This window comes from Panulirus ornatus, chromosome 35 (genome assembly GCF_036320965.1).
Source record: "Panulirus ornatus isolate Po-2019 chromosome 35, ASM3632096v1, whole genome shotgun sequence".
Taxonomy (NCBI): domain Eukaryota; kingdom Metazoa; phylum Arthropoda; class Malacostraca; order Decapoda; family Palinuridae; genus Panulirus; species Panulirus ornatus.
Genome location: NC_092258.1, coordinates 20016690 through 20043040, shown reverse-complemented (window position 1 = coordinate 20043040; position 26351 = coordinate 20016690). Strand labels below are relative to the sequence as shown.

General features: G+C 42.3%; 1 protein-coding gene across 1 annotated transcript in view; it reads left to right on the top strand.

The window, feature by feature from the left end:
- Positions 1 to 26351, top strand: part of LOC139760210 (uncharacterized) — a 554062-nt gene that overhangs the window by 411312 nt on the left and 116399 nt on the right. The window contains exons 16-17 of the mRNA XM_071683144.1: positions 2944 to 3016; positions 3099 to 3212. Of these exons, the coding sequence (XP_071539245.1) occupies positions 2944 to 3016; positions 3099 to 3212 (187 nt within the window). The remainder of the gene's footprint in view (positions 1 to 2943; positions 3017 to 3098; positions 3213 to 26351) is intronic.

The window sequence follows — 26351 nt, the reverse complement described above, 5'->3', positions numbered from 1 at the left end:
ATGGTCAGGAATACTAGAACATATATGGTCAGCAATACTAGAACATAAGATATATGGTCAGGAATACTAGAACATATATGGTCAAGAATACTAGAACATAAGATATATGGTCAGGAATACTAGAACATATGATGTATGGTCAGGAATACTAGAACACAAGATATATGGTCAGGAATACTAGAACACAAGATATATGGTCAGGAATACTAGAACATAAGATATATGGTCAGGAATACTAGAACATAAGATATATGGTCAGGAATACTAGAACATATATGGTCAGCAATACTAGAACATAAGATATATGGTCAGGAATACTAGAACATATGATATATGGTCAGGAATACTAGAACATAAGATATATGGTCAGGAATGCTAGAACATAAGATATATGGTCAGGAATACTAGAACATATATGGTCAGCAATACTAGAACATAAGATATATGATCAGGAATACTAGAACATAAGATATATGGTCAGGAATACTAGAACATATATGGTCAGCAATACTAGAACATAAGATATATGGTCAGGAATACTAGAACATTTATGGTCAAGAATACTAGAACACAAGATATATGGTCGGGAAAACTAGAACATAAGATATATGGTCAGGAATACTAGAACACAAGATATATGGTCAGGAATACTAGAACAAAAGATATATGGTCAGGAATACTAGAACATATATGGTCAGGAATACTAGAACATAAGATATATGGTCAGGAATACTAGAACATATATGGTCAAGAATACTAGAACACAATATATATGGTCGGGAAAACTAGAACATAAGATATATGGTCAGGAATACTAGAACACAAGTTTTATGGTCAGGAATACTAGAACACAAGATATATGGTCAGGAATACTATAACACAAGATATATGGTCAGGAATACTAGAACATAAGATATATGGTCAGGATTACTAGAACATATATGGTCAGGAATACTAGAACACAAGATATATGGTCAGGAATACTATAACACAAGATATATGGTCAGGAATACTAGAACATAAGATATATGGTCAGGAATACTAGAACACAAGATATATGGTCAGGAATACTAGAACATAAGATATATGGTCAGGAATACTAGAACATATATGGTCAGCAATAATAGAACATAAGATATATGGTCAGGAATACTAGAACATAAGATATATGGTCAGGAATACTAGAACATATATGGTCAGGAATACTAGAACATATGATATATGGTCAGGAATACTAGAACACAAGATATATGGTCAGGAATACTAGAACATATTATGGTCAGGAATACTAGAACATAAGATATATGGTCAGGAATACTAGAACATATGATATGGTCAGGAATACTAGAACATATATGGTCAGCAATACTAGAACATAAGATATATGGTCAGGAATACTAGAACATATATGGTCAGAATACTAGAACATAAGATATATGGTCAGGAATTAGCATATAGAACATAAGATATATGGTCAGGAATACTAGAACATAGATATATGGTCAGAATACTAGAACATAAGATATATGGTCAGGAATACTAGAACATAAGATATATGGTCAGGAATACTAGAACATAAGATATATGGGCAGGAATACTAGAACACAAGATATATGGTCAGGAATACTAGAACATAAGATATATGGTCAGGAATACTAGAACATAAGATATATGGGCAGGAATACTAGAACATATATGGTCAGGAATACTAGAACACAAGATATATGGTCAGGAATACTAGAACATATATGGTCAAGAATACTAGAACACAAGATATATGGTCGGGAATACTAGAACATAAGATATATGGTCAGGAATACTAGAACACAAGATATATGGTCAGGAATACTATAACACAAGATATATGGTCAGGAATACTAGAACATATATGGTCAGCAATACCAGAACATAAGATATATGGTCAGGAATACTAGAACATATATGGTCAGGAATACTAGAACATAAGATATATGGTCAGGATTACTAGAACACAAGATATATGGTCAGGAATACTAGAACATATATTGTCAGCAATACTAGAACATAAGATATATGGTCAGGAATACTAGAACATAAGATATATGGTCAGGAATACTAGAACATAAGATATATGGTCAGGATTACTAGAACATATATGGTCAGGAATACTAGAACACAAGATATATGGTCAGCAATACTAGAACATAAGACATATGGTCAGGAATACTAGAACATATATGGTCAGGAATACTAGAACATAAAATATATGGTCAGGAATACTAGAACATATATGGTCAGGAATACTAGAACACAAGATATATGGTCAGGATTACTAGAACATATATGGTCAGGAATACTAGAACACAAGATATATGGTCAGGAATACTAGAACCTAAGATATATGGTCAGGAATACTAGAACACAAGATATATGGTCAGGATTACTAGAACATATATGGTCAGGAATACTAGAACACAAGATATATGGTCAGGAATACTAGAACAGAAGATATATGGTCAGGAATACTAGAACATAAGATATATGGTCTGGAATACTAGAACATAAGATATATGGTCAGGAATACTAGAACATATGATATATGGTCAGGAATACTAGAACATAAGATATATTGTCAGGAATACTAAAACATGTCATATTCTCTATATGTGCCATAGGAAGTGAAAACATTTTGGCACAGTATTAAACATTAGTAAGACAATTTCATGGTAAAATCTGAATTAGAGAAGAAAAATGATATGACAATTTAAAGAGAAAATGTTCTAAAGTCGAGAAGAAACATAGAACTCCCATAAGGAATGGAAAATATGGCTTTGGGAAGATGTAGCGAGCAATGCATCACTATGACTGGTGTCAGATCTTCATGAATAATATTTGTGTTTATATTGTTATTAAGAAAACCTGGAATGAGCTTAGTTTGTTGAGTCTTGATATCTTTGTTGACAGGTTGTCCCAGACAATACTTCTTCAATCAAGGAAACAAATAACTGAGAGGAGTGGCACCACGAACATGATTCAGGTCAGTACAAAAATGATGTCAATATATCATGATGGTCAATAATGACATACATGTTAGGTCAACAACGATTGTGTACCGACAGGTGAATGTCAACCAAGGAGGCAACATACTACGTGTATTGACGGAGGCTGCAAGACGAGCTGGTCTACCATACTATAAACTTACCTTCCTCTCACTTCCTACTGCCTCACACCAGGTCAGTACTTGTGGTCATTATGTTGCCTCGTACACTACAGCACCAATTACATCCACCCCTCACTATGTGCATCCATCCCTAACTATGTGCATCCATCCCTCACTATGTGCATCCACCCCTCACTATGTGCATCTATCCCTCACTATGTGCATCCACCCCTCACTATGTGCATCCATCCCTCACTATGTGCATCCATCCCTCACTATGTGCATCCATCCCTTACTATGTGCATCCATCCCTCACTATGTGCATCTATCCCTCACTATGTGCATCCATCCCTCACTATGTGCATCCACCCCTCACTATGTGCATCTATCCCTCACTATGTGCATCCATCCCTCACTATGTGCATCCACCCTCACTAGTGCATCCATCCCTCACTATGTGCATCCATCCCTCACTATGTGCATCCATCCCTCACTATGTGCATCCATCCCTCACTATGTGCATCCATCCCTCACTATGTGCATCCATCCCTCACTATGTGCATCCATCCCTCACTATGTGCATCCATCCCTCACTATGTGCATCCATCCCTCACTATGTGCATCCATCCCTCACTATGTGCATCCATCCCTCACTATGTGCATCCATCCCTCACTATGTGCATCCATCCCTCACTATGTGCATCCATCCCTCACTATGTGCATCCACCCCTCACTATGTGCATCCATCCCTCACTATGTGCATCCATCCCTCACTATGTGCATCCATCCCTCACTATGTGCATCCACCCCTCACTATGTGCATCCATCCCTCACTATGTGCATCCATCCCTCACTATGTGCATCCATCCCTCACTATGTGCATCCATCCCTCACTATGTGCATCCACCCCTCACTATGTGCATCCACCCTCACTATGTGCATCCATCCCCTCACTATGTGCATCCATCCCTCACTATGTGCATCCATCCCTCACTATGTGCATCCACCCCTCACTATGTGCATCCATCCCTCACTATGTGCATCCATCCCTCACTATGTGCATCCATCCCTCACTATGTGCATCCATCCCTCACTATGTGCATCCATCCCTCACTATGTGCATCCACCCCTCACTATGTGCATCCATCCCTCACTATGTGCATCCATCCCTCACTATGTGCATCCATCCCTCACTATGTGCATCCATCCCTCACTATGTGCATCCACCCCTCACTATGTGCATCCACCCCTCACTATGTGCATCCACCCCTCACTATGTGCATCCATCCCTCACTATGTGCATCCATCCCTCACTATGTGCATCCATCCCTCACTATGTGCATCCATCCCTCACTATGTGCATCCATCCCTCACTATGTGCATCCATCCCTCACTATGTGCATCCATCCCTCACTATGTGCATCCATCCCTCACTATGTGCATCCACCCCTCACTATGTGCATCCATTCCTCACTATGTGCATCCACCCCTCACTATGTGCATCCATCCCTCACTATGTGCATCCATTCCTCTATGTGCATCCATCCCTCACTATATGCATCCACCCCTCACTATGTGCATCCACCCCTCACTATGTGCATCCATTCCTCACTATGTGCATCCATTCCTCTATGTGCATCCATCCCTCACTATATGCATCCACCCCTCACTATGTGCATCCATCCCTCACTATGTGCATCCACCCCTCACTATGTGCATCCACCCCTCACTATGTGCATCCATCCCTCACTATGTGCATCCACCCCTCACTATGTGCATCCACCCCTCACTATGTGCATCCATTCCTCACTATGTGCATCCATTCCTCACTATGTGCATCCATTCCTCACTATGTGGAGTACATACATTCTTGAGAAGCTAAGTACATGGTTGATATACATATGGCACTCCAGTTATATAACTGGCCTCAAGACAATATCTTTGAGCAAGCAGAAGACCTTTCGGAAACACTTATATGATAAGGATATGGTTACTAAAATTAAGCATTCTAAAGCAATAGATATACTAGTAATGATACTGAGAAGTCTTCTTTATGAAGCTTACAACCGATGTGAACTCATCTCGTCAAGTGAGTTTCCTAACCAATTAACAACTCAAATTTTCCCCAAAAATAAGGGAAAACGTGTCTTTGTAAGAGAGAGCCACCATGTGGTCCTCAGATGACCCACATTCATCCTACTACCTGTGACATTATGGACATATGTTGCATGAGGAACACATCTTGCATGAGGATCACATCTTGCATGAGGAACACATCTTGCATGAGGACACATCTTGCATGAGGACACATCTTGCATGAGGAACACATCTTGCAAGAGGGACACATCTTGCATGAGGAGCACACCTTGCATGAGGGACATATCTTGCATGAGGAACACATCTTGTATGAGAAACATATCTTGCATGAGGGACATATCTTGCATGATGGAAACATCTTGCATGAGGAACACATCTTGCGTGAGGAACATTCTTCCATGAGGAACGCATCTTGCATGAGGAGCACATCTTGCATGAGGGACACATCTTGCATTAGGAACACATCTTGCATGAGGGATAAATCTTGCATGAGGAACACATCTTGCTTGACGGACTCATCTTGCATGAGGAACACATCTTGCATGAGGGATAAATCTTGCATGAGGAACACATCTTGCATGAGGGACACATCTTGCATGAGGAACACATCTTGTATGAGAAACATATCTTGCATGAGGAACACATCTTACACGAGGGGCACATCCAACATGAGGAACACATCTGGCATGGGGGACACATCTTGCATGAGGAACGCATCTTGAATGAAGAACACATCTTGCATGAGGAACACATCTTGCATGAGGTACACATATTGCATGAGGGACACATCTTGCATAAGGGAAATATCTTGCATGAGGAACACACCTTGCATGAAGAACAGATCTTGTATGAGGAACACATCTTGCATGAAGAACACATCTTGCATGAGGGAAACATCTTGCATGAGGAACACATTCATCCATGATGGGGACATCTTGCACGAGGAACACATCTTTCATGAGGAACACATATTGCATAAGGGGACACATCTTGCATGAGGAATACATAATCCCATGAGGGACACATCTTTTCATGAAAAACCCATCTTCCATTGAGATATATTTGCATCATGAACACATCTTCTATGAGGGACAGGGATTTCTCCTGATGGACACATCTTGCTGAGGAACACATCTTCATGAGGAACACATCTTCCATTAGAGACACATCTTGCATGAGAAACATATTCTTACATGAGGGACATATCTTGCAAGAGGAACACATCCATCCATGATGGGGACATCTTGCACGAGGAACACATCTTGCATGAGGAACACATATTTGCATATGGAACACATCTTGCATGAGAATAAATATCCATGAGGAGCACATCTTGCATGAGGAACACATCCTTCCTGAGGGACATATCTTGCAAGAGGAACACATCATCCATGATGGGGACATCTTGCACGAGGAACACATCTTGCATGAGGAACACATATTGCATAAGGAACACATCTTGCATGAGGAATAAATATTCCATGAGGGACACATCTTTCATGAAGAACACATCTTCCATTTGGGACATATCTTGCATCAGGAACACATCTTCTATGAGGGACACATTTCTCATGAGGGACACATCTTGCATGAGGAACACATCCTGCATAAGGAATACATATCCCATGAGGGACACATCTTACATGAGGAACACATTATCCATGAGGGACATATCTTGCAAGAGGAACACATCTTTCATGAGGGACATATCTTGCAAGAGGAACACATCATCCATGATGGGGACATATATTGCATGAGGAACACATCTTGTATGAGGAACACATATTGCATAAAGGATACATCTTGCATGAGGAACACATATTCCATGAGGGACACATCTTTCATGAAGAACACATCTTCCATGTGGGACATATCTTGCATCAGGAACACATCCTCTATGAGGGACACATTTCTCATGAGGGACACATCTTGCATGAGGAACACATCTTCCATGAGGGACATATATTGCATGAGGATCACATCTTCCTTGAGGGACACATCTTGCATGAGGAACATATCTTGCATGAGGGATACATCTTGCATGAGGAACACATCCTGCATGAGGAATACATATCCCATGAGGGACACATCTTACATGAGGAGCACATTTTCCATGAGGGACATATCTTGCAACAGGAACACATCTTCCATGAAGGACTCATCTCCCATGAAGGACACATCTTTCTTGAGGAACACATCTTCCATGAGGGACATATATTGCATGTGGAACACATCTTGCATTAGGAACACGTCTCACATGAGGGACACATCTTGTGTGAGGAACACATCCTTCATGAGGAACACATATTCCATGAGGGAAACATCTTGCATGAGGAACATATCTTCCATGAGGGACATATATTGCATGAGGAACACATCTTCCATTAGGGACATATCTTGCATTAGGAACACATCATACATGGGAGACACATTTTGCATGAGGAACATATCTTGCATGAGGAACATATATTCCATGAAGGAAACATTTTGCATGAGGAACACATCTTGCATGAGGAACACCTCTTGCATGAGGGACAAATCTTGCATGAGTAAAATATCTTGCATGCGGAACACATCTTACATGAGGAACAGAATTTGCATGAGGGACGCATCTTGAATGAGGAACACATCTTGCATGAGGAACACATCTCCCACGTGAAACACATCTTCCATGTGGGATACATGTTGCATGAGTAACACATGTTGCATCAGGGACACATTTTCCATGAGGAACACATCTTGCATGAGGGACACATCCTGCATGAGGAACACATCTCTCATGAGGGACACATCATCCATAAGGGACACATCTTCCATAACGGACACATCTTGCTTTAGGGACACATCTTCCATCAGGGAAACATCTTCCATGAGGAACATATCTTGGATGAGGAATACATATTACATGAGGAAGACATCTTGCATAAGGAACACATTTTCCTTGAAGGACAATTCTTGCTTGAAGAACGCATGTTTCATTAGGGACATATCTTCCATAAGGAACACATCTTCCGTGAGGAACAAATCTTCCATGAGGAACACATCTTCCATGGGGGACACATCTTGAATTAGGGGCACGTCATCCATGAGGAACACATCTTCCATGAGAGGCACGTCTTCCATGAGGAACACATCTTCCATGAGGGACACATCTTACATGAGGAGCCCATCTTTCATCAGGGGCAAGTCTTCTATGAGGAACACATCTTGCATGAGGGACACATCTTGCATGAGGAACACATCTTGCATGAGGAACACATCCTGTATGAGAAACACATCTTTTATGAGAAACAAATCTTGCATGCGGAACACGTCTTCCATGAGAGACACATCTTTCATGAGCGATACATCTTCTATGAGGGACACATCTTCCATGAGGAACACATCTTAAATCAGGAACACGTATTCCATAAGGTACGCATCTTCCATGAGTGACACATCTTTAATGAAAAACATATATATGAGGGAAACATCTTGCATGAGAAACATATCTTATGTGAGGGACACATTTTCTATGAGGAACACATCATCCATGAGGAACATGTCTTACATGAGGAACACATCTTCCATAAGGGACACATCTTCCATAAAGAACACATCTTGCATGAAGAACATATCTCTCATGAGGGACACATCTTCCATAAGGGACACAACTTCCATGAGGAAAACATCTTCCATGAGGGGCATATCTTGCATTAGGAAAACATCTTACATGAGGTATACATCTTGCGTGAGGAACACCTGCATGAGGAACACATATTCCATGAGGGACAAATCTTGCATGAGGAACATATCTTCCATGAAGGACATATCTTGCAAGAGCAACACTTCTTCCACGAGGAACACATCTCCCATGAGGGGCACATCTTGCACGAGGAACATATCTTGCATGAGGGACATATATTTCATGAGGAACACATCTTCCATTTGTGACATATCTTGCATTACGAACACATCATACATGGGGGACAAATTTTGCATGAGGAACATATCTTGCATGAGGAACATATATTCCATGAAGGAAACATCTTGTATGAGGAACACATCTTCCATGCGGAACACTTCTTGCATGAGGGACAAATCTTGCATGAGGGACACGTCTTGCATGAGGAACACATCTTTTATAAGGAACAAATTTTGCATGAGGGTCGCAGCTCGCATGAACACATCTTGCATGAGGAACAAGTCTTCCATGAGGAACGCATCTTCCATGAGGGGCACATGTTGCATGAGAAACACTTGTTGCATGAGGGACACACCTTGCATGAGGAACACATCTTGCATGAGGGACACATCTTACATGAGGAATACATCTTGCATGATGGACAAATCTTGCATGAGGTACTGATCTTGCATGAGGAAAACATCTTGCATGAGGGACACATCTTGCATTACGAACACATCTTGTATGAGGAACACATCTTCCATTAGGGACACACCTTGCATTAGGAACATATCTTACATGAGGAACAATCTTCCAGGAGGAGCACATCCTGCATGAGGAACACATCTCTCATGAAGGACATATCTTCCATAAGGGACACATTTTCCATAAGGAACACATCTTGCTTTGGGGACACATCATCCATCAGGGAAACATCTTTAATGAGGGACAAATCTTCCATGATGAACGCATGTTTCATTAGGGACATATCTTCCATAAGGGACACATCTTCCATGAGGAACATATCTTCCATAAAGAACACATCTTCCATGGGGACACATCTTGAATGAGGGGCACGTCTTTCATGAGGAACACATCTTCCATAAAAGGCACGTCTTCCATGAGGAACACATCTTCCATAAGAGGCACGTCTTCCATGAGGAACACATCTTCCATGAAGTACACATCTTGCATGAGGAACCCATTTTTCATGAGAGGCACGTCTTCCACGAGGAGCACATCTTGCCTGAGGAACACATCTTGCATGAGGAACACATCTTGTATGAGAAACGCATCTTGTATGAGAAACATCTTGTATGAGGAACACGTCTTCCATGAGAGACACATCTTCCATGAGGGATACATCTTCCATGAGGAACACATCTTCCATGAGGAACACATATTCGATAAGGGACACATCTTCCATGAGGGACACATCTTTAATGAAAAACATATATGAGGGAAACATCTTGCAACAGGAACACATCTTGCATGAGAAACACATCTTGCATGAGAAACACATCTTCCTTGACGGATACATTTTCTATGAGGATCACATCATCCATGAGGAACATGTCTTCCATAAGGGACACATCTTCCATAAGGGACACAGCTTCCATGAGAGACACATCTTCCATGAGGGATACATCTTCCATGAGGAACACAACTTCCATGAGGAACACATCTCACATGAGGAACACATATTCCATAAGGGACACATCTTCCATGAGGGACACATCTTTAATGAAAAACGTATATGAGGGAAACATCTTGCAAGACGAATACATCTTGCATGAGAAACACATTTTGCATGAGAAACACATCTTCCATGAGGGACACATTTTCTATGAGGATCACATCATCCATGAGGAACACATCTTCCATAAGGGCCACATCTTCCATAAGGGACACATCTTCCATGAGGGACACATCTTGCATGAGAAATATATCTTTCATGAGGGACACATCTTCCATGAGGAAAACATCGTCCATGAGGGGCACATCTTGCATTAGGAGCACATCTTAATGAGGGACACATCTTGCGTGAGGAACACATCCTGCATGAGGAACACTTATTCCATGAGGGACAAATCTTGCATGAGGAACATATCTTCCATGAAGGACATATCTTGCAAGAGCAACACTTCTTCCATGAGGGACACATCTCCCATGAGGGGCACATCTTGCATGAGGAACATATCTTGCATGAGGGACACATCTCCCATGAGGGGCACATCTTGCATGAGGAACATATCTTGCATGAGGGATATATATTTCATGAGGAACACATCTTCCATTTGTGACATATCTTGCATTAGGAACACATCATACAAGGGGTACACATTTTGCATGATGAACATATCTTGCATGAGGAACATATATTCCATGAGGGACACTTCTTGAATGAGGGACAAATCTTGCATGAGGGATACATCTTGCATGAGGAACACATCTTCCATGAGGGACACTTTTTGCATGAGGGACACATCTTGCATGAGGAACACATCTTTTATAAGGAACAAATTTTGCATGAGGGTCGCATCTCGCATGAGGAACATATCAAGACTTGCATGAGGAACAAGTCTTCCATGAGAAACGCATCTTCCATGAGGTACACATGTTGCATGAGAAACACAAGTCTTCCATGAGAAACGCATCTTCCATGAGGTACACATGTTGCATGAGAAACACATGTTGCATGAGGGACACATCCTGCATGAGGAACACATATTGCATGAGGGACACAGCTTGCACGAGGAACACATCTTCCATGAGAGACACATCTTGCATGAGGAACACATTTTTCATGAAGAACACATTCCATATGGGACACATCTTGCATGTGGAACACATCTTCCATGTGGGACATATCTTGCATGATGAACACATCTTCCATGAGGGACACATTTCCCATCAGGGACATATCTTGCATAGGAAGACATCTTCCATGAGGGTCATATATTGCATTAGGAACACATATTCTATGAGGGACACATCTTGCATGAGGAACACATCCTGCATGAGGAACACATACTCTATGCGGGACACATCGTGCATGAGGAACAAATCTTCCATGAGGGACATATCCTGCAAGAGGTACACATCTTCCATGAGGGACACATCTCCCACCAGGTACACATCTTTAATGAGGAACACATCTTCCTTGATGAACGTATATTGTATGAGAACACATCTCCATGAGGGACACATCTTACATCAGGAACACATCTTACATGAGGAACACATCTTCCATGAGGAACACATCCTGTATCAGGAACACATATTTCATGAGGGACACATCTTGCATGAGGAACACATCTTCCATGAGGGATATGTCTTGCAAGAGGAACACTTCTTCTATGAGGGACACATATCCCAAAAGGGGCACATCTTCCATGAGGGATATATATTGCATGAGGAACACATCTTCCATGAGGGACACATCTTTCACTAAGAACACAGTTTACATGAGGGACACATCTTACATGAGGACACATCCTGCATGAGGAACACCTCTTCCGTGAGGGACACATCTTGCATGATGAACACATCTTCCATGAGGAACATATCTTGAAGAGGAACACTTCTTCCATGCAGGGGACACACTTCCCATGAGGGACACATCTTGCATGAGGAACACATCTTGCATTAGGAACACATCTTACATGGTGGACACGTCTGGCTGCGGGACATATCTTGTATGAGGAACATATTTTCCATGAAGGAAACATCTTGCATGAGGAACACATCTTGCATGCGGACACATCTTGCATGAGGAACAATCTTGCATGACGACACATTTCTTGCATAAGGAACACATATTGCATGTCGAAGACATCTTCCATAGGAACAGATCTTCGATGAGGAACACATCTTCAATGAGGGACACATGTTGCATAAGGAACACATGTTGCATAGAGGACACATCTTCCTTGAGCAACACTTCTTGCATGAGGGACACATCTTGCATGAGGAACAATCTTCATGAGGGACACATCTTCATAAGGAACAAATTTCATGAGGACACATCTTGCATGAGGACAATCTTTCATGAGGGGCACATCTTCCATGCATGGAACACATCTTCCATCAGACGACACATATTCCATAAGGACACATCTTCATGAGGAACACATCTTGCATAAGGAACACATCTTGCATGAGGGACAATCTTGCATGAGGAAAACATCTTGCAGAGGAACACATATTTGCATAGAGGAACATCTTGCATGAGGGACGCATCTTGCATGAGGAACACATCTTGCATGAGAAACACATCTTCCATGATGAACACTAGATGAGGGACACATCTTGCATGAGGAACACATTTGTGAGGGAACATATCTTTCATGAGGACACATCTTCCATAAGGACAAAACTTTCATGAGGGACACATTTTGCATGAAGAGCATATCTTTCATGAGGGACACATCTTCCATGAGGAACACATCTTCCATGAGCGACTGATATTTCATAAGGAGCACATCTTCCATGAGGAACACATCTTTTCATGTGGAACGCATCTTGCATGAGGGGGACACGCTTGCATGAGGAACACATCCTGCATGAGGGACACATCCTGCATGAGGAATACATCTGCATGATGGACACATCTTGCATGATGGACCACATCTTGCATGAGGAGCGCATCTTGCATTAGGAAAACATCTTGCATGAGGGACGCATCTTGTATTAGGAACACATCTTGTATGAGGAACACATCTTCCATTAGGGACACATCTTGCATTAGGAACATATCTTACATGAGGAACAAATCTTTCAGGAGGGACACATCTTGCATGAGGAACACATCTCTCAGATGGACACATCGTCCATAAGGGACATATCTTCCATAAGGACACATCTTGCCTTTAGGGACACATCTTGCATGAAGAACACATCTTGCATGAGGGACACATCTTGCATGAGGAACACATCTTGCATCAGGAAAACATCTTGCACCAGGGACACCTCTTGGCTGAAGAACACATCTTTCATGAAGGACACATCTTGCATGAGGAACACATCTTGCATTAGGAACACATCTTCCAGGAGGAATATATCTTGCATGAGGAACACATCTTCCTTGAGGGACACACATCTTGCAAGAGGGACACATCTTGCATAAGGAACACATCTTCCATGAGTGACATATCTTGCATGCGGAACACATCTCGCAAGAGAAACACATCTTCCATGAGGGACACATCTTGCATGAGGGACATATCTTGCATGAGGAACACATTTTGCATGAGGAACACATCTTGCATGAGGGACACATCTTCCATGAGGGACGTATCCTGCATGAGGAACACATCTTTCATGAGGGACACATCTTGCATGAATCACACATCCTGCATGAGGAACACATATTCCATTAGGGACACATCTTGCATGAGGAACATATCTTACATGAGGAACAATCTTCTAGGAGGAGCACATCCTGCGTGAGGAACACATTTTTCATGAGGGACACATCTTCCATAAGGGACAAATCTTCCGTAAGGGACACAACTTGCATGAGGGACACATCTTCCATCAGGAAAAAATCTTCCATGAGGAACAAATCTTGTATAAGGAACACATCTTGCATGAGGGACATATCTTCCAGAAGGGACACATTTTCAAGAGGGAAACATCTTGCATGAGGAACACATCTTGCATGGGGAACACATTTTGCATAAGGAACACATCTATAAAGGACAATTCTTGCATGAGTTAACACATGTTGCATGAGGGACATATCTTCCATGAGGAACACATCTTCCATGAAGGATACATCTTTCGTGTGGAATACATCTATTTTGTATGATGAACACATATTCCATGAGGGACACATTTTTGCATGAGGAACACATCTTCCATGAGGGACATATCTTGCCAGAGAAACACATCTTCCATGAGGGACACATCTCCCATGATGAACATATCTTTCATGAGGAACACATCTTCCATGAGGGACATATGTTGCATGAGGAACGCATCCTGCAAGAGGAACACATATTCCATGAGGGACGCATCTTGCATAAGGAACAAATCTTTCATGAAGGACATATCTTGCAAGAGGAACACTTCTTCCATGAGGGACACATCACCCATGAGGGGCATATCTTGAATGAGGAACAAATCTTTCATGAGGGACATATATTGCATGAGGAACACATCTTCCATGAGGGACGCATCTTGCATAAGGAACAAATCTTTCATGAGGGACGTATCTTGCAAGAGGAACACTTCTTCCATGAGGGACATATCAACCATGAGGGGCACATCTTTCATGAGGAACACATCTTTCATGAGGGACATATATTCCATGAGGAACACATCTCTTGGCTGATATCATAAGGAGCATCATCTTCCATGAGGAACACATCTTGCATGAGGACACATCTTGCATGAGGGACACGTCTTTGCATGAGGCACATATCTGCAGGAGGACCATATATTGCATAAGGGGCCACATCTTGCTATCGAGGGAACGCATCTAGCATGAGGAACACATCTTGCATGAAGAACACATTCTTCCATGATGACACACATCTTAGATGAGGGGACAACATCTTGCATGAGGAATAACCATCTTCCATGAGGAAACATATCTTGCATGAAGAACACATCGCCGCATGAGGAACACATATATTCCTTTGAGGGACACATCTTGAATGAGGAACACATCTTCCATGTGGGACATATCTTGTTTAAGGAACACATCTCCCATGAGGGATACATTTCCCATGCGAGACACATCTTGCATGGGGAACACATCTTCCATGAGGGACATATATTGCATGAGGAACACATCTTCCTTGAGGGACACATTTTGCATGAGGAACATATCTTTCATGAGGGACACATCTTCCATGAGGAACACATTTTCCATGAGGGACACATATTCCACGAGGAGCACATCTTCCATGAGGAACACATCTTGCATGAGGAACACATCTTGCTTGAAGACACATTTTGCATGAGGGACGTATCTTGCATGAGGAACACATCTTGCATGAAGGACACATCTTGCATGAGGAACACATCTTCCCTGAGGGACATATCTTGCAAGAGGAACACATCTTCAATGAGGGACACATCTCCTATGAGGGAGATATCTTTCATGAGGAACAAATCATCCATTAGGGCCATATATTGAATGAGGAACACATCTTCCATGGGGGACACATCTTGCATTAGGAAGACATCTTAAATGAGGGACACATCTTGCGTGACGAACACATCCTGCATAAGGAACACATATTCCGTGAGGGACACGTCTTGCATGAGGAACACATCTTCCATGAGGGATATATATTGCATGAAGAACACATCTTCCATTGAGGACATATCTTGCAAGAGGAGCACTTCTTCCGTGAGGGACACTTTTCCCATGAGGGGCACTTCTTGCATGAGGAACACGTCTTCCATGAGGGATATATATTGCATGAGGAACACATCTTCCATGAGGGACACATCTTGCATGCGGGACATATCTTACATGACGAACATATTTTCCATGAAGGAAACATCTTGCATGAGGAACACATCTTGCATGAGAAACACATCTTGCATGAGGGTCAAATCTTGCATGAGTAAAACATCTTGCATGCAGAGCATATCTTGCATTAGGAACACATTTTGCATGAGGGACGCATCTTGCACGAGAAACACATCTTGCATGAGAAACACATCTTCCATGATGAATACATCTTAGATGAGGGACACATGTTGCATGAGTAACACATGTTGCATGAGGGACACATCTTCCATGAGTAACGCATCTTGTCTGAGGGACATATCTTGAGTGAGGAATACATCTTGTATGATGGACACATCTTGCATGAGGAACACATGTGCATGAGGGACACATCTTACTTGAGTAACACATCTTGCATGAGGGACACATCTTGCATGAGGAACATTTCTTTCATGAAGGACACATCTTCCATAAGGACAACTTTCATGAGGGACACCTCTTGCATGAGGAACATATCTTTCATTAGGGACACATCTTCCATGAGGAACACATCTTCCATGAGGGACACATATTTCATAAGGAGCACATCTTCCATGAGGAACACGTCTTGCAGGAAGAACACATCTTGCATGAGGAACGCGTCTTGCATGAGGAACATGTCTTGCAGGAAGAGCACATATTCCATGAGGGACACACCTTGCATGAGGAACACATCGTCCATGAGGTACATATCTTGCATGAAGAACACATCCTGCATGAGGAACACATATTGCATGAGGGACACATCTTGAATGAGGAACACATCTTCCATGTGGGACATATCTTGCTTGAGGAACGCATCTCCCATGAGGGACACATTTCCCATGCGGGACACATCTTGCATGAGGAACACATCTTCCATGAGGGACATATATTGCATGAGGAAAACATCTTCCTTGAGGGACACATTTTTGCATGAGGAACATATCTTTCATGAGGGACACATCTTCCATGAGGGACACATTTTCCATGAGGGATACATATTCCATAGGGAGCACAACTTCCATGAGAAACACATCTTGCATGAGGGACACATCTTGCATGAGGGCCACATCTTGCATGAGGAACACATCTTGCATGAGGGACACATCTTGCATGAGGAACACATCTTCCATGAGGGATATATTTTGCAAAAGGAACACATTTTCAATGAGGGACACATCTCCGATGAGGGAGACATCTTTCATGAGGAACACATCTTCCATGAGGGCCAAATATTGAATGAGGGATACATCTTCCATGGGGGACACATCTTGCATTAACAACACATCTTACATGAGAGACACATCTTGCCTGAGGAACACATCCTGTATGAGGAACACTTATTTCGTGGGAAACACATCTTGCATGAGGAACACATCTTCCATGAAGGGCATATCTTGCAATAGGAGCACTTCTTCCATGAGGGACACATCCTCCCATGAGGGGTACATCTTGCATGAGGAACACATCTTCCATGAGCGACATATATTGCATGAGGAACACATCTTCCATGAAGGACACATCTTGCATTAGGAACACATCATACATGGCGGACACATCTTGCATGCGGGACATATCTTGCATGATGAACATATTTTCCATGAAGGAAACATCTTGCATGAGGAACACATCTTGCATGAGGAACACATCTTGCATGAGGGACAAATCTTGCATGAGTAAAACATCTTGCATGCAAAACACATCTTGCATGAGGAATACATTTTGCATGAGGGACGTATCTTGCATGAGGAACACATCTTAAAAGAGGAACATATCTTCCATGATGAACACATCTCAGATGAGGGACACATGCTGCATGAGTAACGCATGTTGCATGAGGGACACAACTCCCTTGTAATACATCTTGCTTGAGGGACACATCTTGCATGAGGAATACATCTTGCATGATGGACACATCTTGCATGAGAAACACATGTTGCATGAGTAAAAATATCTTGCATGAGGGACACATCTTGCATTAGGAACAAATCTTTGCATGAGGAACACATCATCTATTAGGGACACATCTTGCTTGAGGAACATATCTTACATGAGGAACAATCTTCCAGGAGCACATCCTGCATGAGGAACACATATCTCATGAGGGGCACATCTTCCATAAGGGACACATCCTCCATAAGTGACACATCTTCCATCAGGGAAACATCTTGCATGAATACATTTTGCATGATGGGCACATCTTGCATGATGAACACATCTTGCATGAATGAAACATCTTGCATGAGTGGCACATCTTGCATGAGTGGCACATCTTGCATTAGGGAACAAATCTTGCATGAGGAACACATCTTCCATGAAGGACACATCTTGCATGAGGAACGCATGTTTCATGAGGGACACATCTTCCATGAGGAACACATTTTTATGAATAGTACATCTTCCATGAGGAACACGTCTTCCATGAGGGACACGTTTTCCATGTGGAACACATCTTCCTTAAGGAACATATCTTCCATGAGGGAAACATATTAAATGAGGGACACATCTTGCATAAGGAACACATCTTCCGTGATGGGCATATTTTCCATGAGGGGCACGTCTTCCGTGAGGAACATATCAATCAAGAAGAATACATCTTTCATGAGGAACACGTCTTCCATGAGAAACACATCTTGCATGAGGAACACATCTTGCATGAGGGACACATGTTGCATGAGTAGCACATCTTGCATGAAAAACACATCTTACATGAGGAACACGTCTTTCATTAGAGACATATCTTCCACAAGGGACACATCTTCCATGAGGAACATATCTTCCATGAGGATTACATCTTCCATGGGGGACACATCTTGAATGAGGTGCAAGTCTTCCATGAAGAACACATATTCCATGAGGGGCACGTCTTCCATGAGGAACACATCTTCCATGACGGACACATCCTGCATGAGGAACAGATCTTGCAAGAGGAACCCATCTTCCATGAGGGCCACATCTTCCATGAGGAACACATTTTGCATGAGGGACACATCTTGCTTGAGGAACACATCTTGTATGAGAAACATCTTGTATGAGGAACACGTCTTCCACGAGAGACACATCTTCCATGAGCGATACATCTTCCATAAAGGACACATCTTCCATGAGGAATACATCTTGCATGAGGAATACATCTTGCATGATGGACACATCTTGCATGAGGAACACATCTTGCATGAGGAAAACATCTTGCATGAGGGCCACATCTTGCATTAGGAACACATCTTGAGGAACACATCTTCCAGTAGGGACGTATCTTGCATGAGGAACATATCTTCCATGAGGAACAATCTTCCAGGAGGAGCTCATCCTGTATCAGGGACATATCTCTCATGAGGGACACATCTTCCATAAGGGACACATCTTGCATGAGGGACACATCTTCCATCAGGGAAACATCTTCCATGAGGAACACATCTTGCATGAGGGACACATCTTCTATAAGGGACACTACTTTCATGAGGGACACGCCTTCCAAGAATGAAACATCTTACATGAGGAACACATCTTGCATGAGGAACACATCCTGCATGCGGAACACCGATTCCATGAGGGACACATCTTCCATGAGGGACACATCTTGCATCAGGAACACATCCTGCATGAGGGACACATCTCCCATAAGGGGCACATCTTGCATGAGGAACACATCTTCCGTGAGGGACATATACTGCATGAGGAACACATCTTCCACGAGGGACACATCTTGCATTAGCAATATATGTTACATGGGGGACACATCTTGCATGAGGGACATATCTTGCATGAGGAATTTATGTTCCATGAAGGAAACATTTTACATGAGGAATATATTATGCATGAGGAACACATCTTGCATGAGGGACACATCTCCCATGATGGACAAATCTTGCTTGAGTAGAACTTGCATGCGGAACACATCTTGCATGAGGAGCACATCTTGCATGAGGGACATAAAATGCATGAGGAACACATCTTCCATGAGGAACACATCTTGCATGAGGGACACTTCTTGCATGAGAATCATATCTTTCATGAGGGACACACCTTCCATCAGGTATAACATCTTCCATGAGGAACACATCTTGCATGAGGGACACATCTTCCATAAGGGACACAACTTTCTTGAGGGACACACCTACCAAGAATGAAACATCTTACATCAGGAACACATCTTGCATGAGGAACACATCCTGCATGAGGAACACCTATTCCATGAGGGACACATCTTGCATGAGAAACACATCTTCCATGAGGGACATATCTTGTAAGAGGAACACATCATCCATGAGGGACATAAAATGCATGAGGAACACATCTTCCACGAGGGACACATCTTGCATTAGGAATACATCTTACATGGGGGACACATCTTGCATGTGGGACATATCTTGCATGAGGAATTTATGTTCCATGAAGGAAACATCTTACATGAGGAATATATTATGCATGAGGAACACATCTTGCATGAGGGACACATCTTGCACGAGGGACATATCTCGCATGAGCAGCACACCTTGCATGAGGAACACATCTTCCATGAGGAACACATCTTCCACGAGGGACACATGTTGCATGAGTAACGCATGTTGCATGAGAGACACATCTTCCATGAGGAACAGATCTTGCATGAGGGACACATCTTGCATGAGAAACATATCTTTCATGAGGGACACATCTTCCATAAGGGACACAACTTTCATGAGGGACAAATCTTGCATGAGGAACATATCTTTCATGAGGAGCACATCTCCCATGAGGACCACATCACCCATGAGGGACGCATATTTCATAAAGAACACATCTTCCATGAGGAACATATCTTACACGAGGAAAACATCTTGTATGATGAATACATCTTGCATGAGGAAAACATCTTGCATGAGGAACATATATTGCATGAGGGACACATTTTGCATGAGGAACACATCTTCCATGAGGGACACATCTTGCATGAGGAACATATCTTCCATGAGGAACACAAATTCCATGAGGGACACATCTTGCATGAGGAACACATCTTGCATGAGGAAAACATATTGTATGAGGGACACATATTGCATAAGGAATACATCTTGCATGATGGACACGTCTTGCATAAGGGACACATCTTGCATGAGGAACACATCTTGCATGAGGAACACATATTCCATTAGAGACACATCTTGCATGAGGAACATATCTTACATGAGGAGCACATCCTGCATAAGGAACACATCTTCCATGAGGGACATATCTTGTAAGAGGAACACATCATCCATGATGGGGACATCTTGCACGAGGAACACATCTTTCATGAGGAACACATATTGCATAAGGGACACATCTTGCATGAGGAATACATAATCCATGAGGGACACATCTTTCATGAAAAACACATCTTCCATGTGAGATATATCTTGCATCATGAACACATCTTCTATGAGGGACACATTTCTCATGATGGACACATCTTGCATGAGGAAACACATCTTGCATGAGGAACACATCTTCCATTAGAGACACATCTTGCATGAGAAACATATCTTACATGAGGGACATATCTTGCAAGAGGAACACATCATCCATGATGGGGACATCTTGCACGAGGAACACATCTTGCATGAGGAACACATATTGCATATGGAACACATCTTGCATGAGGAATAAATATTCCATGAGGAGCACATCTTGCATGAGGAACACATCTTCCATGAGGGACATATCTTGCAAGAGGAACACATCATCCATGATGGGGACATCTTGCACGAGGAACACATCTTGCATGAGGAACACATATTGCATAAGGAACACATCTTGCATGAGGAATAAATATTCCATGAGGGACACATCTTTCATGAAGAACACATCTTCCATTTGGGACATATCTTGCATCAGGAACACATCTTCTATGAGGGACACATTTCTCATGAGGGACACATCTTGCATGAGGAACACATCCTGCATAAGGAATACATATCCCATGAGGGACACATCTTACATGAGGAACACATTATCCATGAGGGACATATCTTGCAAGAGGAACACATCTTTCATGAGGGACATATCTTGCAAGAGGAACACATCATCCATGATGGGGACATATATTGCATGAGGAACACATCTTGTATGAGGAACACATATTGCATAAAGGATACATCTTGCATGAGGAACACATATTCCATGAGGGACACATCTTTCATGAAGAACACATCTTCCATGTGGGACATATCTTGCATCAGGAACACATCCTCTATGAGGGACACATTTCTCATGAGGGACACATCTTGCATGAGGAACACATCTTCCATGAGGGACATATATTGCATGAGGATCACATCTTCCTTGAGGGACACATCTTGCATGAGGAACATATCTTGCATTAGGGATACATCTTGCATGAGGAACACATCCTGCATGAGGAATACATATCCCATGAGGGACACATCTTACATGAGGAACACATTTTCCATGAGGGACATATCTTGCAACAGGAACACATCTTCCATGAAGGACTCATCTCCCATGAAGGACACATCTTTCTTGAGGAACACATCTTCCATGAGGGACATATATTGCATGTGGAACACATCTTGCATTAGGAACACGTCTCACATGAGGGACACATCTCGTGTGAGGAACACATCCTTCATGAGGAACACATATTCCATGAGGGAAACATCTTGCATGAGGAACATTTCTTCCATGAGGGACATATATTGCATGAGGAACACATCTTCCATTAGGGACATATCTTGCATTAGGAACACATCATACATGGGAGACACATTTTGCATGAGGAACATATCTTGCATGAGGAACATATATTCCATGAAGGAAACATTTTGCATGAGGAACACATCTTGCATGAGGAACACCTCTTGCATGAGGGACAAATCTTGCATGAGTAAAATATCTTGCATGCGGAACACATCTTACATGAGGAACAGAATTTGCATGAGGGACGCATCTTGAATGAGGAACACATCTTGCATGAGGAACACATCTCCCACGTGAAACACATCTTCCATGTGGGATACATGTTGCATGAGTAACACATGTTGCATAAGGGACACATTTTCCATGAGGAACACATCTTGCATGAGGGACACATCCTGCATGAGGAACACATCTCTCATGAGGGACACATCATCCATAAGGGACACATCTTCCATAACGGACACATCTTGCTTTAGGGACACATCTTCCATCAGGGAAACATCTTCCATGAGGAACACATCTTGGATGAGGAATACATATTACATGAGGAAGACATCTTGCATAAGGAACACATTTTCCTTGAAGGACAAATCTTGCTTGAAGAACGCATGTTTCATTAGGGACATATCTTCCATAAGGAACACATCTTCCGTGAGGAACAAATCTTCCATGAGGAACACATCTTCCATGGGGGACACATCTTGAATTAGGGGCACCATGAGGAACACATCTTCCATGAGAGGCACGTCTTCCATGAGGAACACATCTTCCATGAGGGACACATCTTACATGAGGAACCCATCTTTCATCAGGGGCAAGTCTTCTATGAGGAACACATCTTGCATGAGGGACACATCTTGCATGAGGAACACATCTTGCATGAGGAACACATCCTGTATGAGAAACACATCTTTTATGAGAAACAAATCTTGCATGCGGAACACGTCTTCCATGAGAGACACATCTTTCATGAGCGATACATCTTCTATGAGGGACACATCTTCCATGAGGAACACATCTTAAATCAGGAACACGTATTCCATAAGGTACGCATCTTCCATGAGTGACACATCTTTAATGAAAGACATATATATGAGGGAAACATCTTGCATGAGAAACATATCTTATGTGAGGGACACATTTTCTATGAGGAACACATCATCCATGAGGAACATGTCTTACATGAGGAACACATCTTCCATAAGGGACACATCTTCCATAAAGAACACATCTTGCATGAAGAACATATCTCTCATGAGGGACACATCTTCCATAAAGGACACAACTTCCATGAGGAAAACATCTTCCATGAGGGGCATATCTTGCATTAGGATTACATCTTACATGAGGTATACATCTTGCGTGAGGAACACCTGCATGAGGAACACATATTCCATGAGGGACAAATCTTGCATGAGGAACATATCTTCCATGAAGGACATATCTTGCAAGAGCAACACTTCTTCCACGAGGAACACATCTCCCATGAGGGGCACATCTTGCACGAGGAACATATCTTGCATGAGGGACATATATTTCATGAGGAACACATCTTCCATTTGTGACATATCTTGCATTACGAACACATCATACATGGGGGACAAATTTTGCATGAGGAACATATTGCATGAGGAACATTTATTCCATGAGGGACATTCTTGATGAGGGACAAATCTTGCATGAGGGACACATCTATGCATGAGGGAACACATCTTCCATGAGGGACATATTTTGCATGAGGACACATCTTCTTGAGGGACACATCTTGCATGAGGAACATATCTTGCTATGAGGGTACATCTTGCATGAGGAACACATCATAGATATTGCATGAGGGCACATCTTCACATGAGGAACACATTCCATGAGGACATATTGCATGAGGAACAATCTTCCTAAGGAAACCATCTCCATGAGGTACACATCTTTCATGGGGAACACATGTTGCATGAGGGACACATCTGCATGTGGAACACCATATTGCAGAGGGACACAGCTTGCAGAGGAACACATCTTCCATGAGAGAACCATCATTGCATGAGGAACACATCTTCATGAGGAACAATTTCCTATGGGGACAATCTTGCATGGAACACATCTTCCATGTGGGACATATCTTCCATAAGGGACACAGCTTCCATGAGAGACACATCTTCCATGAGGGATACATCTTCCATGAGGAACACAACTTCCATGAGGAACACATCTCACATGAGGAACACATATTCCATAAGGGACACATCTTCCATGAGGGACACATCTTTAATGAAAAACGTATATGAGGGAAACATCTTGCAAGACGAATACATCTTGCATGAGAAACACATTTTGCATGAGAAACACATCTTCCATGAGGGACACATTTTCTATGAGGATCACATCATCCATGAGGAACACATCTTCCATAAGGGCCACATCTTCCATAAGGGACACATCTTCCATGAGGGACACATCTTGCATGAGAAATATATCTTTCATGAGGGACACATCTTCCATGAGGAAAACATCGTCCATGAGGGGCACATCTTGCATTAGGAGCACATCTTAATGAGGGACACATCTTGCGTGAGGAACACATCCTGCATGAGGAACACTTATTCCATGAGGGACAAATCTTGCATGAGGAACATATCTTCCATGAAGGACATATCTTGCAAGAGCAACACTTCTTCCATGAGGGACACATCTCCCATGAGGGGCACATCTTGCATGAGGAACATATCTTGCATGAGGGACACATCTCCCATGAGGGGCACATCTTGCAAGAGGAACATATCTTGCATGAGGGATATATATTTCATGAGGAACACATCTTCCATGAGGGACATATCTTGCATTAGGAACACATCATACAAGGGGTACACATTTTGCATGATGAACATATCTTGCATGAGGAACATATATTCCATGAGGGACACTTCTTGAATGAGGGACAAATCTTGCATGAGGGACACATCTTGCATGAGGAACACATCTTCCATGAGGGACACTTTTTGCATGAGGGACAAATCTTGCTTGAGGGACACATCTTGCATGAGGAACACATCTTTTATAAGGAACAAATTTTGCATGAGGGTCGCATCTCGCATGAGGAACATATCAAGACTTGCATGAGGAACAAGTCTTCCATGAGAAACGCATCTTCCATGAGGTACACATGTTGCATGAGAAACACAAGTCTTCCATGAGAAACGCATCTTCCATGAGGTACACATGTTGCATGAGAAACACATGTTGCATGAGGGACACATCCTGCATGAGGAACACATATTGCACGAGGGACA